Below are 14,794 nucleotides of genomic sequence, written 5' to 3' on the forward strand. Positions count from 1 at the left end.
GGAGTCAGAGCAATTTTGAGTATCTGGAGTTAGTGGTTTCATAAACTGGGGGGTTGATTGATTTTTGTACGACTCCACAGCCCTGCTTGTACGTAATGCAGACAAGCAGCAGAGTGTTACGCATTATCTCCTCCTGGCAGCAGCACAGATGCGGACAGGTAACGTATAGTGCACCATCTATAGCAACGTTCAGAGAGTGATGGATGCGTTGCGGTATAACGTTGTGCAGCATCTTAATGCACTACATGCAGTGTTATTGCAAAACGCTAACAGTAAGTGAGGGCTCTTTAGCACTACATGCAATTCAGATTTTGATGTGATTTTACATGCGATTCTGATTTTTGATGCACTTAAAAGTAAAAAAAAAATGTCCACTGTTTTTGTTCTTGAGTTGCTAGCATCCAGTGAAAATTGGAATCCGGAAGTGTGGTTTGCAGTGTCGAAGCCTGAAGCATACTTTTCATTGATTGCATGCTTTACTGTAGCCGACACAGCACACGTTGCCATTTTCGCATTCCTGCTGCTACAGGGAATGCAATGGCCAGTGTGAAACTAGCCAGAGATGCATGCAGGGCCTGTCTCCACTGCACAGCAACATGCCTAGGTTGCCTGGTGGATAATCCTGCTCTGATCCAAGCCTAAAGTATTGCACACTCATGCAGTTCAGCCATTTTTGATCTGCTGTTGAACCATTCTCATCTCTGCTTTTCACATGCAGCCTATTGTATATTGCTGTGTTTGTAAACAGCCAGTAAAGTGGAATGAAGGTCATGTCGTTACATATCCTATCCATTATAAATATATTTCACGATTTGAATATAAACTCCATTAACTAATTAATTAGTGTCTGGTCAAAATCTGCATAATTAACACATGAGCTGGATCAAACAAACGTTTTCAACATGAACAAGTAAACAGTCACAAGAGGCACCTCTGATATACACATCCTGAGGCATATTACATTTCTGTCTACATTACACACACATGATTACAAAAGGTGATAAATGGCCAGTAAATGAAAGGGATTGTGTATTGGTCGGCTGTAATAGTAGCAGAAACACAATGTTGCCACCTACTGGCAGCGTTTCAGAATGCAATTAATTCCACGTTTCTGAAGCTCTATCAAGAGATTTGGAAAGAAGCAGCTGAAGCAGCAAATAAGATGATTTTGGGCTGGTGCACACCAGAGCGGTTTGTTTTTTTTTATCCACAAACGCAAACTCGGGGACTGCAGCATTTTTCAGGGCCCATTCACACCTGAGCGGGAATCACACAATTCCTGCTCACGGCAAACCGCTAGCGGTTCTGCAAGAACCGCTACACAATGTAGCGAGTGGCAGTGTGCTCACTGCCGCGGTTGCGGTTAGCGATAACCGCAACCGCGCTGCATGCAGCGGTTTGCCGGCGACGAGCGTTCCGCGATTGTGATTAGCGTGCATAGCACGCTAATCGCGATCACTCCAAACCCGCCGCAGTGTCCAGTGATTTTTCCGCGCTGATTGCGGGAAAAATCACTCCCGCAGAACGCCAGCGGTAATCGACGGCATTCTGCAGTTTTAAGTGTGAACGGGCCCTAAGATTTCTGAGGCGTTTCTGCCTCAATGTTACAGTATAGGAAAGTGGAAAACTGCTCTGAAACCGCTAGATCAGCGCGGTTTTCCAGGTGTTTTTGTTACAGAAGCTGTTCAGTAACAGCTTTACTGTAACAATATTTGAAATCTGCTACACAAACACACGACAAAAACTTTAGGCATGTTTAGAAAAACCTCTCTAAAAGGGCCTATTCACACTAGAGCGTTTTGCCAGCAATTGACAAAATGCTCCAGCGCAATAATACCCTATGGGCCCATTCTCACTTGGGCATCAGGAAGTTATTTATACATATGCTAGATAGTGTACTGGTTAAAGGACAACTGTAAGGAGAGGTATATGGAAGCTACCATATTTTTCCTTTTAAAGAGAACCCGAGGTGGGTTTGAAGAATATTATCTGCATACAGAGGCTGGACCTGCCTATACAGCCCAGCCTCTGTTGCTATCCCAAACCCCCCTAAGGTCCGAACACGGTAAATCCAGCGCTAGAGACTTGGGCGCAGCCTGCGCCACCATAGGCCGTAATAGGAACTACGGCTATCGCAGGCACAGGGAGTAACTTCAGCGCCGTCAGAAGACGGACCTGAAGTTGCTTTTAAAACAATAATTCGGATTCCAGCGATTGCATTCCCCCACTATCCATGTCGGCCTGGAGGGGGAATAGTAATTAACACGGCCCGGACTTGTGCGGCAGCAGGATCAGCCATATACTGGCTGTGTCCTGCGCCGTTCTCTCTCGTACGCGTAAGGTCCCCCTGCACTCTGCAATCCCTCATAAATCACAGCCACGCTGCTGACAAACAGCTTGTCAGAGCTGGCTGTGTTTATCTCTATAGTGTCAGTCTGCTGCTCTCCCCGCCTCCTGCAGAAATTCAGTCCCCGCCTGCATCCCTTTCCTCCTGCTGATTGGAGGGAAGGGACGGGGGCAGGGACCAGAGCTATGCAGGAGGCGGGAGAGCAGCTGAGACTGACACTACAGATGTAAACACAGCCTCACAGCATGGCTGTGATTTATGAGGGATTGCAGAGTGCAGGGGGACCTTAGTGGGGTTTGGGATAGCAACAGAAGCTGGGCAGTATAGGCAGATCCAGCCTCTGTATGCAGATAACATTCTTTAAACACACCTCAGGTTCTCTTTAAGTAATACCAGTCGCCTGGCAGTCCTGCTGATCTTCTGCCTCTTATCCATAGACCCTAAACAAGCATGCAACAGATCAGGTGTTTCTGACTGTCAACAGATGAGCTGCATGCTTGTTTCTGGTGTAGTTCAGACACTACTGCAGCAAAATACATCAGCAGGGCTGCCAGGCAACTGGTATTGTTTAGGAGGAAATAAAAATGGCAGCCTCCCTATACCTCTTACTACAGTTCTGCTTTAAAGCAGAACTGATAATATAAAAAAAAAAAAAGTTTCCCTTACCTGGGGCTTCTGCCAGCCCCTGCAGCTATCATGTCCCGCGCCGCTCCTCCACGATCCTCCGTTCTCCTGGCGAGCCAACTGGTTTGTTTGGTCGACTTGTAAGTTGATGGGCCACTGTGTCTGCGCAGCCTTGTTCACGATTCCGTCTGCAATAGCGGTTTGCACAGGATGCTTTTGTGGAAGGGAATGCGAGCAAAACTACGCGAACGCAGTTGCCAGTCGGAGAAACAAAAACTAGCTGGTGGCAGGAGAACGGAGGCTCATTGAGGACCGGTGCAGGACAGGACGGCTGCAAGGGGCTGGCAGAAGCCCCAGGTAAGTGAAACTGTTTTTTTTTTATTTTCAGTTCCGCTCTAAGGGCTCTGCCTCTGACACAGGAGACCAGGGTTTGAATCTCAGCTCTTCCTGTTCAGTAAGCGAGCAGCTATTCAGTAAGGAGTCCTTAGGCAAGACTCCCTAACACTGTTACTGCCTATAATGCAGCTCTGGTGCTTTGAGTCCACCAGGAGAAAAGCACAATATAAATGTTCTTTGTGTTGTCTTGGATTCTCGTCAGAGGTCGTTATTTGCCACCATCACAAAGTTTCATCTGGAGCGTTTCTATATACCACTCTGCATACAACCATCTATCCTCCACTTGAATAACCTCATATTTGTATACAAAGGACTTCCCATGGCGTCCATTTAAGGAAAAGCTGGGAGTTAACATTGGTGCGTGTTTAGTTAACAGAATCAGTAAATTTAGCTATAGTATAAGCAGTGAATCAGCAGAACCAGCCAGGCACTGTGAATTGTTTAAAAGGAAATAAAATGTCAGTCTCTATAGCCCCTCTCACTTCAGGTTGCCTTTAAAGGGTACCTTACATGAGGAGATAATCAATGATACATATAGTACTAGTCCTACTACTAAATTGTCTGAACCCTCTTTCAGTTTTCCTGTATAGCAAACATTCAAAACCTAGTGCCGTTATCAATGCATGTAAGGCAGTCAAACAGTTGAATTTAGCATATGTTCTGAAAAGTAAATACTGTAGAATGCAAGGGACTGAGTGTACTTAAAAGCACAACTAAAGCAAAATTCAGAAATGTAAAGTAACAGTAACTGGATAGAAGGTATCTAAACAGTAGAAGAAGCAAAGCAGTAGAGAGAATAGTAAACTCCAAGGGACTGGGCCAAGTTTACTATTATCAGTTTACTAGATGAGAAATTGCCATAGTCAAGCACACAAAGTATACCTTAGTAGTGTATCTTAAAGGGATACTGTAGGGGGGGTTGGGGGAAAATGAGTTGAACTTACCCATGGCTTCTAATGGCCCCCCACAGACATCCTGTACCTATGCAGCCACTCACTGATGCTCCGGCCCCGCCTCCAGTTCACTTCTGGAATTTCAGACTTTAAAGTCTGAAAACCACTGCGCCTGCGCAGCTGCATCCTCGCTCCCGCTGATGTCACCCGGAGTGTATTGCACAAGTCCAGTATGGTCTTTGGTCTGCGCAGTACGCTCCTGGTGCCATCAGCGGGAGCGAGGACACGGCAATGCAGGCGCAGTGGTTTTCTGACTTTTAAGTCAGAAATTCCAGAAGTGAACTGGAGGCGGGGCCGGAGCATCGGTGAGTGGCTGCGCGGGCACAGGATGTCTGTGGGGGGCCATTAGAAGCCCCAGGTAACTTCAACTCATTTTCCCCCGACCCCCCTACGGTATCCCTTTAATTCAGTTAATAAATGGGAGTCTTTTTTCCTTTCAATGCTTCAGCAAGCGAGCACAGACAGCATCTAAGCTAGATACTCAATATGCAGGGATTTTCATACAATTATCACACAACAGCTTGCACAGGAAGCATAAGGTGCGCACACACGCACTAGTATAAGGACAGACTGGTCCGTCAGACCCTCCCGATGGGTGGGCGCCCAGCGATAGAGCGTGTGTGTGTGTGTAGTCTGTCGGCAGACTGAGAACACGGTTTCTGAACAATCCGCTATAATGTTATCAGTCTGCCGACAGAATGTACACACGCTCTACTATCGCTGGAACGCCCGCCCAGCGGGAGGGTCTGACGGACCAGTTCCTTATAGTAGTGTGTGTGCACCTATAGGCCTCACCAGTTAATACAGATAGAGTACTCATATGTCCACATGTCTGTGCAGCCTGGATGATACTGTTGTGTTGCAGCTATACACAAGCAAGTCCCAGATGATAAGCAATTCAGCAATCAGACCGCAGCTTACACAGGAAGAATAGGTCTCACCAGTAGATGCAGCTTACAGTCTTTAAATCCCATGCACCGAACTGTGCTTTTGAAGAAATCCACGTGGGCCCAGAGTAGTGTGCAGATAGAGAGTAGGTTACAAGTGGCTGTGTGACAGCTCATGATGTATCACACATGTGCCTGCCCCCTTTCCACTATAAACATATACAGAATACTGTATTGGCCAAAAAAAAATAGGTTCACTATAACTGAAGTTAGTGATGTGTATTCGTCTGAGATTATCCCCCACATACTTCTAACGAAGCTCAGCCGGGACCCTGACATTTTATACCAGAAGTTTTACTATATCAGTTTACTATAACGACATCATACTGTACCAATTTCATGGGCCAAACTATTCCTTTCCCTATCCTTTCCCCTTTGTTTCAGCTGGTGTATCTCAGTCTACGTTCACACTGTAAACCACAATCTCTTGCAGATTGCAATTTAAATATGCGATTTTCAGAGCGATTTTTGAAGGAATGAGTTTTTTCACATACCTTCAGGGTGAATTGCTTCAAAAAATGCTGTATGCAGAAAGGTTGTGATTTTCATTAAATCGCAGCAATCGACAATCTCAACGCAAATACCCTCAGAGTGAACCAGCCCTCACTGGCCATCTCTAAACCTCTACTTGACAACTTGTTCACAGGAACTAGGTGTTTAGCAATCATAAGATCACATGAAGCAGTCACTAGTGTTCTTAAAGGATATACGAGGCGAGCAATTAAATGTATCTTTAAAGGACTTACGAGGCCAAGTCCATCAAAAAAAATAAAAAAAAGTTAGCTACCTTGCTCAGCTTGTAAGGCACGGAGGACGCCGTCCGCGCCCTCCGTGCCGTTCCGCCTGGTCCCCGCCGCTGCATAGCCCCCCGAACGGTCCCCGACCGCGCGGCCCGGGTCGGGCTCCCCAGCCTGTACCAAGATGGCCGGCGGAGCTGACCGCGGCTGCGCAGTCCGCATAGCCGCGAGTGCGGCTGCGCAGCTCTAAGGCCAACCCCCCGATCCACGCTACTGTTGCGTGGATCGGAGGGTTGGCCTTAGAGCTGCGCAGCCGCACTGGCGGCTATGCGGACTGCGCAGCCGCGGCCAGCTCCGCTGGCCATCTTGGTAAGGGCTGGGGAGCCCGACCCGGGCCGCGCGGTCGGGGACCGTTCGGGGGGCTGTGCAGCGGCGGGGACCAGGCGGAACGGCACGGAGGGCGCGGACGGCGTCCTCCGTGCCTTACAAGCTGAGCAAGGTAGCTAACTTTTTTTTATTTTTTTTGATGGACTTGGCCTCGTAAGTCCTTTAACTTACTTGAGGCTGCTTCCAGCCACTAGAAGTCATTCGTTTCCCTGGCTGCAGCTGAGGTCTTCTCCAGGGTTCCGCTGGCAAGGATCGCTGACTGGTTGGCGCCTTCTGCTCATGTGCAGGCCTGCCTCACATGAGAGCGCATCCCCATCACCGGGAGCGTACTGAGCAGGCGCAGCATGCTCCCGATGAAGTAGGTGTGCTCGCGGGCGGAAGATGCCGATCTGTGGGGAGTCCGTGGGAAAAAAACAGAGCTGTGGCGAGGTACACAAGTGACTTCTAGGAGCTGGAAGAAGCCCCAGGTAATAAAACTACATTTACGGTAATTGCTTGCCTCAGATATCCTTTAAAAATGGCACCTGAAGACAGGAATGTAGAGGCTGCCATCTTCCTTACCTTTAAAACCTCAGGTTTCACTCAATGTCTGGCCATTGTATTCCACATCACTCCGATGCTTCCTCCTGGCTGGCTTTGGAGGAAGTATCAGAATAATAGAACGAGATGTGAAATGCAGCGGCCATAGGCGGCAACAAGGGTAAGTTAACCAACTAAAACCCAAGCTTATCCCTAGTTTGGTCCATTTTCAAGTTGCATACAAATTTGCATCAATTTTTAAAAGCTCAATGACCAACCCTAATATTTAACAATTGTAAAGTCCTTTTTTTCAAAGGACTTTCTAATTTCCCACCATGCTTTGCAAAGCAAAAACAGCAAGTCCCCTTCCCCCTGTATAAACTCTGCAGCCATTAATTACGAGTGTCAGAAGTCTGGAGCAGAAACAGATTAAGATGAAATGGTGACCTAGACTAGATAGTTTTTGTACCACCGCTGATGGTCACCTGACTTTTTTACTTCTATTTGGTGGGGGCTAGCATCCACCAGGCCCCTAGACTCTCTCCAGGCCCCAGGCTAATCCCTAGGTTTGCCTTGTAAATAATCGGCTCTGGTCTGGAGGCCCGAATCGGGAAAACTATGATGAAATTATTCATAAGCCCAACAACAGACGAACATTTCGTAATCTAAATGTGGTTTCTGACTGGATTTGGAGGTTTAGGTATTCTTAGTTTTTGGATTTGTATAAATATACAAATACAAAGCAATAAATGATACATAAAGTGTAACAGTCTATTTATTCAGCAGAATATTATTATTTATTGCAGATTTGCATGAGCTGCCATTAGAGAACTTGTTAAGGTTTAATGATAAAACATATAAAAGGACACACATTGGAAAAAAAAAAATATCCAAAAAACGTCTTAAAAACCCACCACAGGACAATAGTTACACAGGGTAGGCTGAAGTACATATAAAGTAGGTTATGGGTGAGGAAAGTTTACACTATTTACATCGGGAGCCCCGAGACTCAGTTCAGGCTCCTCAGAGGTATTTTGGATCTTGGCATAGCTGTTTCTGCATCTTCCGAGAGTTTTGAAGGCTCTAAAATGGTTACATTTGCTTTGTTTTCTTTGTCTTTCTTTCCCTTCTTTTGCTGTTGGGACAAGCAAACACATGATTCAAATGAGCTGGAAGTTTTTTTTTTTCTATATTAAAACTTTATTGATTTTTAAACATTGATAATAAAAAGACACAATATTTCGGACAGGGCAGTCATCTACCACAGAAACAGCCGCTGAAGTACCCAGATGTACAGGGTGGGTCATTTATATGGATACACCTTAATATGGCCATTTATATGGATACACCATTTTATGTGAATGGTGAAGTTAAACAAAACCACCGCTATTGGTCTGACACTAACCCACATTGGATAGATCCCTCCAAAACTGTCGGACCAAAAAAAAATTGATGGTGTGGTATATGGGGTGTATCCATAGATAAGGTGTATCCATATAAATGGCCCACCCTGTAGATCAAGTAATCTCTTGGGGGTATGTGTAACCCTGACTAAGGCCTGGAAGCCATTCAATAGCGCTCACGGTAGCCAGCGATACACCTATGGATCCCTATAGAGAATAATTTTTTTCCCCTCAAAATCACTGAGGCTTGGGCCACGCCCATCTGTGTTTGGAGGTTTCCAAAGAGCTTTCAGTCTTTAGAAACATGTCCACACCTGTGTTCCCGAGGGTGGCGGAGAGTCAACTGTAACCCAATGACGTCAGGACAGGTACCTTATTTGACATCATATAAGACACTCTTTCTTCCACAAAAATGGGGAGAAAATGCCCCGCGTCTTATACGCGAATGCAGGGAGCCCCCAACTTACAAACGCCCACCGATATGAACCACTGCTACATCGGGGACCCCTGCTTTGTTCCCCCATGTGTCTCTGCTTCCCCAGTGTAGCTAATCCATGGCTCCCTTGTGATCGCAGACCTCTTCTGTCCTGCATGACTCCCCCTAGTGACTGCTTCTGCGGATGACGCGATCAGCAGAAGCCAACACTAGAGAAGCAATGCGGGAGAGAAGAAATCTGCGATCACAAAATATATATATTTATTTTGCCCCTGTTTTTTTCCCCCTTTAAACCTAGGCGCATCTTACATTCAGGAGTTTCTTATAAGGCGGCAAATATAGTAATTATTTAATTCTACAGCATTCCATCCATATTAAGATAGAGCCTGTGATTGATGGCCTTGTCATTTTTACCTTTGGTACGCTAAGTGTCTGTGCTGCTGTACAGGAAATTATAGGAGGCAAATAGACCTACGTATGAAACAAATATACAAAATACATTTTTACCTGGAAAAAGGGGACCCCACCATTTTCTTGGCAGAGAACATTGACATCAATGATAGATTTCTCACTCATGATGCTGTCATTAATGATAAACGGCTCATCGTCCAAAGAATCCTGATGGCAGAAAATGGAAAACAAAGATGTAGAAAGAAAGACATTTTTGGTTGGACTACAGCCTCATGCAAAATCTACACAGTCTGGGCAAGTGTCTCACCTCGTCATAGCAACAATTGGGCACTGACCAGTAGAATTTCGTTTGAACCTCCCTATAACAGCATGCTGTTGGGGGCCAGAGTTAACCATTACTTACCTACAGGGGGCTGCAAATGAATACCATCACGACTGCAGTTGTCTGCCTGTGAGCATGTTTCCGGGCACAATGCGCATGTGGGGAGAGGCATGTCGAGAGCTGTAGTACGTAGATTAGAGTAGACCACCGGCCAGGAGTACACTCTACAGCGAAATTCCTTGAAGTGCTGCCGGCTGCGGCAGTGTTGGCGACCATCAGAGGAATGGGGGCGGGGGGGGGGGGGGTGTGTGAAAGACTACATAAGTAGCGACCCGATGACATCAGGGGCAGGTAAGTATTTACCCCCACATCCATCTATCCTAATTAAAGAGAACCTGTACTGAGTAAAAATATTTAAAATAAACACGAGGTCACTTCAAATGAACATTACATAGTTACCTTGCCATCAATTCCTCTCAGAAGCTCACCATTTTCTTCTGACAATTATCCCTTCCAGTTCTGACAATATTTTGTCAGATCTGAAATATATCTGTTGCTGTCAGTTATTTATCAGTTGCTTTCAGCTATAGCTGAGAGGACAACTGATGTACCAGGTAACGTCCATGTTTCCCTATGGCTCAAGTGGGCGATGTTACCCTTTAACTGTGTGCTGACCAGAAAGCTGTTATGTGGTAATGGCCATTTTCAAAATGGAGGCCAGAAAATCCCCTTGATCACAGTGAACAAACAGGACACGGGGCAGGAGAAAGACACTGAGGAGTAGATTACATGGAAGGCAAGTAGGACTTGTGTATGCTTATTTTGACTTTTAATTTTCAGTTCAGATTTTCTTTAAAGGGATACTGTAGGGGGGTCAGGGGAAAATGAGTTGAACTTACCCGGGGCTTCTAACTGTCCCCCGCAGACATCCTGTGCCCGCGCAGCCACTCACCGATGCTCCGGCCCCGCCTCCAGTTCACTTCTGGAATTTCAGACTTTAAAGTCTGAAAACCACTGCGCCTGCGTTGCCGTGTCCTCGATCCCGCTGATGTCATCAAGAGCGCACAGCGCAGGCCCAGTATGGTCTGTGTCTGCGCAGTACACTCCTGGTGACATCAGCGGGAGCGAGGACACGGGCGTGCAGGCGCAGTGGTTTTCTGACTTTAAAGTCAGAAATTCCAGAAGTGAACAGGAGGCGGGGCCGGAGCATCGGTGAGTGGCTGCGCCAACACAGGATGTCTGCGGGGGACCGTTAGAAGCCCCGGGGAGGTTCAGCTCATTTTCCCCCGACCCCCCTACAGTATCCCTTTAAGACAGAGCCCGTCTTGAAAGCCTCATTTTTTACTTTAGTTGTTCTTCAAGTGTAGTTAAAGCGGAATATAACCCTGCATTTCAACTTTGCTCTAAAACATTATTTACAGCATATTACATGCAACCATTTTTTTTTTTTTACTAGACCAGCATTGGAAGGGTTACACACAGAGCTTTAAAGTTCCATGGAGAGAAATTCTGCCAGCCGAAGTTTAGATAGATAGATACATTTAAGTAAACACAATGTAACAAGTGAGGAATGTGACTCACTATCTGTGTCCGGGAGCTCCTGCACAGTCCTAGTGTGTGTCACATTCCACACTTGTTACATTGTGTTTACTTAAATGTATCTAACTAAACTTCGGCTGCGGCAGCATTTCTCTCCATGGAACTTTAAAGCTCTGTGTGTAACCCTTCCAATGCTAGTCTAGTAAAAAAAAAAAAAAAATTCTGGTTGCATATAATATGCTGTAAATAAGGTTTTAGAGCAAAGTTGAAATGCAGGGTTATATTCCGCTTTAAGTGTCTGTACAGGAAATTATGGGAGGCAAATAGACCTACGTATGAAATATTTCTAGAAAATACATATACAAAACACATTTTTATCTGGGAAAAGGGGACGCCACCATTTTCTTGGCAGTGTTACCATGCAGGCAAACAATTGTGCGCCCTCTAACCCCCACCCACAATGGCATTCTGTGGTTCATTAAAAAAAAAAAAAAAATTCTACTGGTGCTCTATGCCCTTTAAAACAACTCCAGGGGAAGACCAACAAAAAGTTATTCATGTCCAGACTGGATGTGATGGAAATTCTCAGATGCTGACACAGGACCACAAAATCCATGAGGGGTTAAAACCTCTTACCACAATAATGTAAACTATTTTTCCCCCTAGAATTGTACTATGCATGGCAACATACCTGTTCCACAGGCTCCTCTGCTATAGACATTACACTGGTCATCGCTGCCAGGACCTCTTCCTGCTGCTTTTTGAACTGCTCCAGCAGAAAATCTCTGGGTTTTGTCTTTGTGAGAACCAAGGGGTATACATAGTCCTTCCTCTGCGGTGTTGTACCTGAAATCATAGAAGACAGTAGACTGAGCAATCCTCAGCTGTAAGCCCAGGGTGGCCACCAGAGCAGGAACCAAAGGAGGACATTAAAATGTCAATGGTTCTCTCTCAAGTAGTACTACTACTTCGATCTTACTGCTATTGTTTGTGGTCAAATTCGGCATAGCTGATTCGGAATACCTGAACGCTTCCGAATCCAAGCAGGACAAAGCAGAAAGTAGTGTTGCTGTTTGAATTCGGCATAGCCGATTCGGATCGCTTGAATACTCCCAACGGCAGCTATTCAGCATTGAACAAGCGGACAGGGTCAGGAGGAGGAATTCATTGCCTTGCGAGTCATGTTGCATTTCACGCAACTGACATTTCCTTCTTTGGAAAGAGGAAGCATAAAAATCACGTGAAATGCCGTGCAACTTGCAAGGCAGCAAAGTCTTCCCGCTTGTTCAGTGCTGAACAGCGGCAGTTGGGAGCATTCAGGCGTTCCGAATTGGCTATGCCAAATTCGAACCCCATCATTACTTACTGCTTTGTCCTGGTTGGATAACTTACTAATACTACTTCTTCCCATACTAGTAACATGAATCACTGATGGGAAGATAACACAGGTGATTTATAAAAGGAAGCACAATAAGGGCAGTAAGGCAATGAAAACAAAAATGATAGTATAGTGTGCAGCCACAAAGGCTGCTGGTTATGAGCCAATAACTGAATGAATAACAAATTCTGCTATAACAGGAAGCAGAAATTGTACGGGCTAAACTGGAACTTTACTAATTAAACCCATGAACTGCTGGCCAATCTACTGGCAGCTTATTATCAACAGCTGGTTCATTGGTAAGGCTTTTTTCATTGAAGCTCTGCAAATTCCAGTTCAGGTTAAACTGGAAGTGGCTTATTTGTATTATTTGCCTCTTACACAACAGATTTTTGTCAGATTCCCAGTGCCTTTAACCCCCTTGCCGTTCCAATTCTGACGGCAAGGGGGCGGCGCAGCATTTTTTAAAAAATTGTTTTAAATGTCCTGCAGGGCTTTCCCCGTCGCCATGGTGACGGGGTGGGATGACGTCGCCGACGTCATAGGGAATCCCGATCAACCCCTAAGCGCTGCCTGGCACTGATTGGCCAGGCTGCACAAAGGGGTATGGAGGGGCGCGACGATCGAGCTATGCACGCTATGCGCTAGCTGCGTGCAGTAAAAAAAAAAAAAAATTGAAAATCGGCCCAGCGGGGCCGGAGAAATCCTTCTGCACAGGTTACCCCGAGCTGAGCTCGGGATAACCGGCAAGAAGGTTAATGATGCTGTTAGGGCTTGTTCACACTAGAGAAGTTTTTTGTTTTTACGCGTTGGCGATTTTTGAAAATTGCCCTGAAAGCGCTTAAACCATTCTCTATGAGAGAGTTCACATCTGAGCGGTTCGTTTCTGATCTGCTCAGAAAAGTGGTGCATGGACCATTTTTGAGGCGATTGTGCCTCAATGGAAGGTATAGGAAAACGCGAACACTCACAAAATTGCTTTGTGCATCGATTGCATTCACGTTTTTAAGAATAAATACATTGTATTTATCCTGTTCCAGGTTGAAGGGTTCACTTCCTGAATGAAGTCAGGACGTGAAAAAACACAATTGCTTGGCAACACCACATAGAAGAGCGGTTCACAAAAAAAAAAAAAAAAAAAAAAAAAAAAAGCGGGCAGGTAATCGCAGGGGATCTGAAATAAAAATTGCGGCAAAACAGCCAAACGCAGACGGACACGCGAACGGAACGCAATGTGAACAAGGCCTTAGGGCCTGAGACCACTACTGCGTTTATGAAAATGCATGCGTTTTTTAAAGAGGCACTATTAGCAAAAACATGCCCATCAAAGAAAACACATATGTAAGTAGATAAATACTTCCTCTACTTAACAGATGTATTGCACTGTCCTCGGTTTCCTTCAATATAATTTTATAGTATAAATAAAGGGTCATCCTTTTCATGGCAGGGGCCATCTTGATTCCTCCGGGTATATTCTTCCCCCTCCCCGCACCCCCCTCCTCCCCGCACTTATCCTCAGCACAGCGGGGAGGAAAAGCTGCAGCTGGCAAAGACTCGCCTAACAATAGATCCAAGCGCTGCAGTTCCCCCCTATACTCTCTGCACTACCACCGGCGGCAGTGCAGAGAGTATGGGGGGAACTGCAGCGCCTGGGAACATTATTCCTGGAGTCTGTGCGCTGCCTTTATCCTTCCCCAAAGTTCTGTGCGGGGAAGAAGGATAATGCGGCGGCAGAAGGGGGGGGCGCGGACATCACACTGGAGGAGGGGGGCAGAGGACAGTGAGAGGAGATAGCCTCTGGCCCCCCTCCGTGCGCTCTTACAGCGGCTACACCGCCGCAGACAAGGGGAGAGCAGGCGGCCAATCGCAGAGCAGAGCGGTGATTGACAGAGGCTTTAGCCAATCAGCCTGCCTGTCATTTCTGTTCTGCGGCCTTGCGTCCTGCAGGCATGGGGAGAGAAAAACCTCTTAGGGAAAAAAGTAAGAAGGATTTTAACTTTTTGCATTGCCTTATTACAATCCTTTTTGTGTATGGAATAGGCTAAAATAGATTTAACATATTATGCCTAACAGTTACTCTTTAAACGGTTTGAAACACATTTAAAGACCCTAAGGGCTTGGTTCCATGCAGCGCAGAGCCCCGCTCACTCCCACCAGGGAGGGCTTGCAATACCATTCATTATAACAAATGGGATTGTGGGCTAAAGGGCCCCAAAATGCAACAAACGATGCGTGGGGCGATTCAGCTGTGATTCGCAGTGCTTGTATGGAAAAAGCAGACAGTGCAGTCTATGCACTGTCTGCTGTCCCTGAGACTGCGTTCCAATAAGCGTGCATGGAAGCGCGCTATATGGAAACAAGCCCTAAGGGATACATCCTGTTGAATCACTAATGG

The 14,794-nt window shown here is 46.1% G+C and overlaps 1 protein-coding gene across 1 annotated transcript in view; it reads right to left on the reverse strand.

Moving 5' to 3' along the window:
* Window positions 1–7,672: 7,672 nt before the first annotated feature.
* KIF11 (kinesin family member 11) overlaps window positions 7,673–14,794 on the reverse strand; it is a 63,125-nt gene continuing 56,003 nt past the window's right edge. The window contains 3 exon segments of the mRNA XM_068255114.1: window positions 7,673–8,045; window positions 9,257–9,367; window positions 11,713–11,867. Coding sequence (XP_068111215.1) covers window positions 7,920–8,045; window positions 9,257–9,367; window positions 11,713–11,867 — 392 coding nt within the window. The 3' untranslated portion in view covers window positions 7,673–7,919.

Source organism: Hyperolius riggenbachi, chromosome 10, assembly GCF_040937935.1.
Source record: "Hyperolius riggenbachi isolate aHypRig1 chromosome 10, aHypRig1.pri, whole genome shotgun sequence".
NCBI lineage: Eukaryota > Metazoa > Chordata > Amphibia > Anura > Hyperoliidae > Hyperolius > Hyperolius riggenbachi.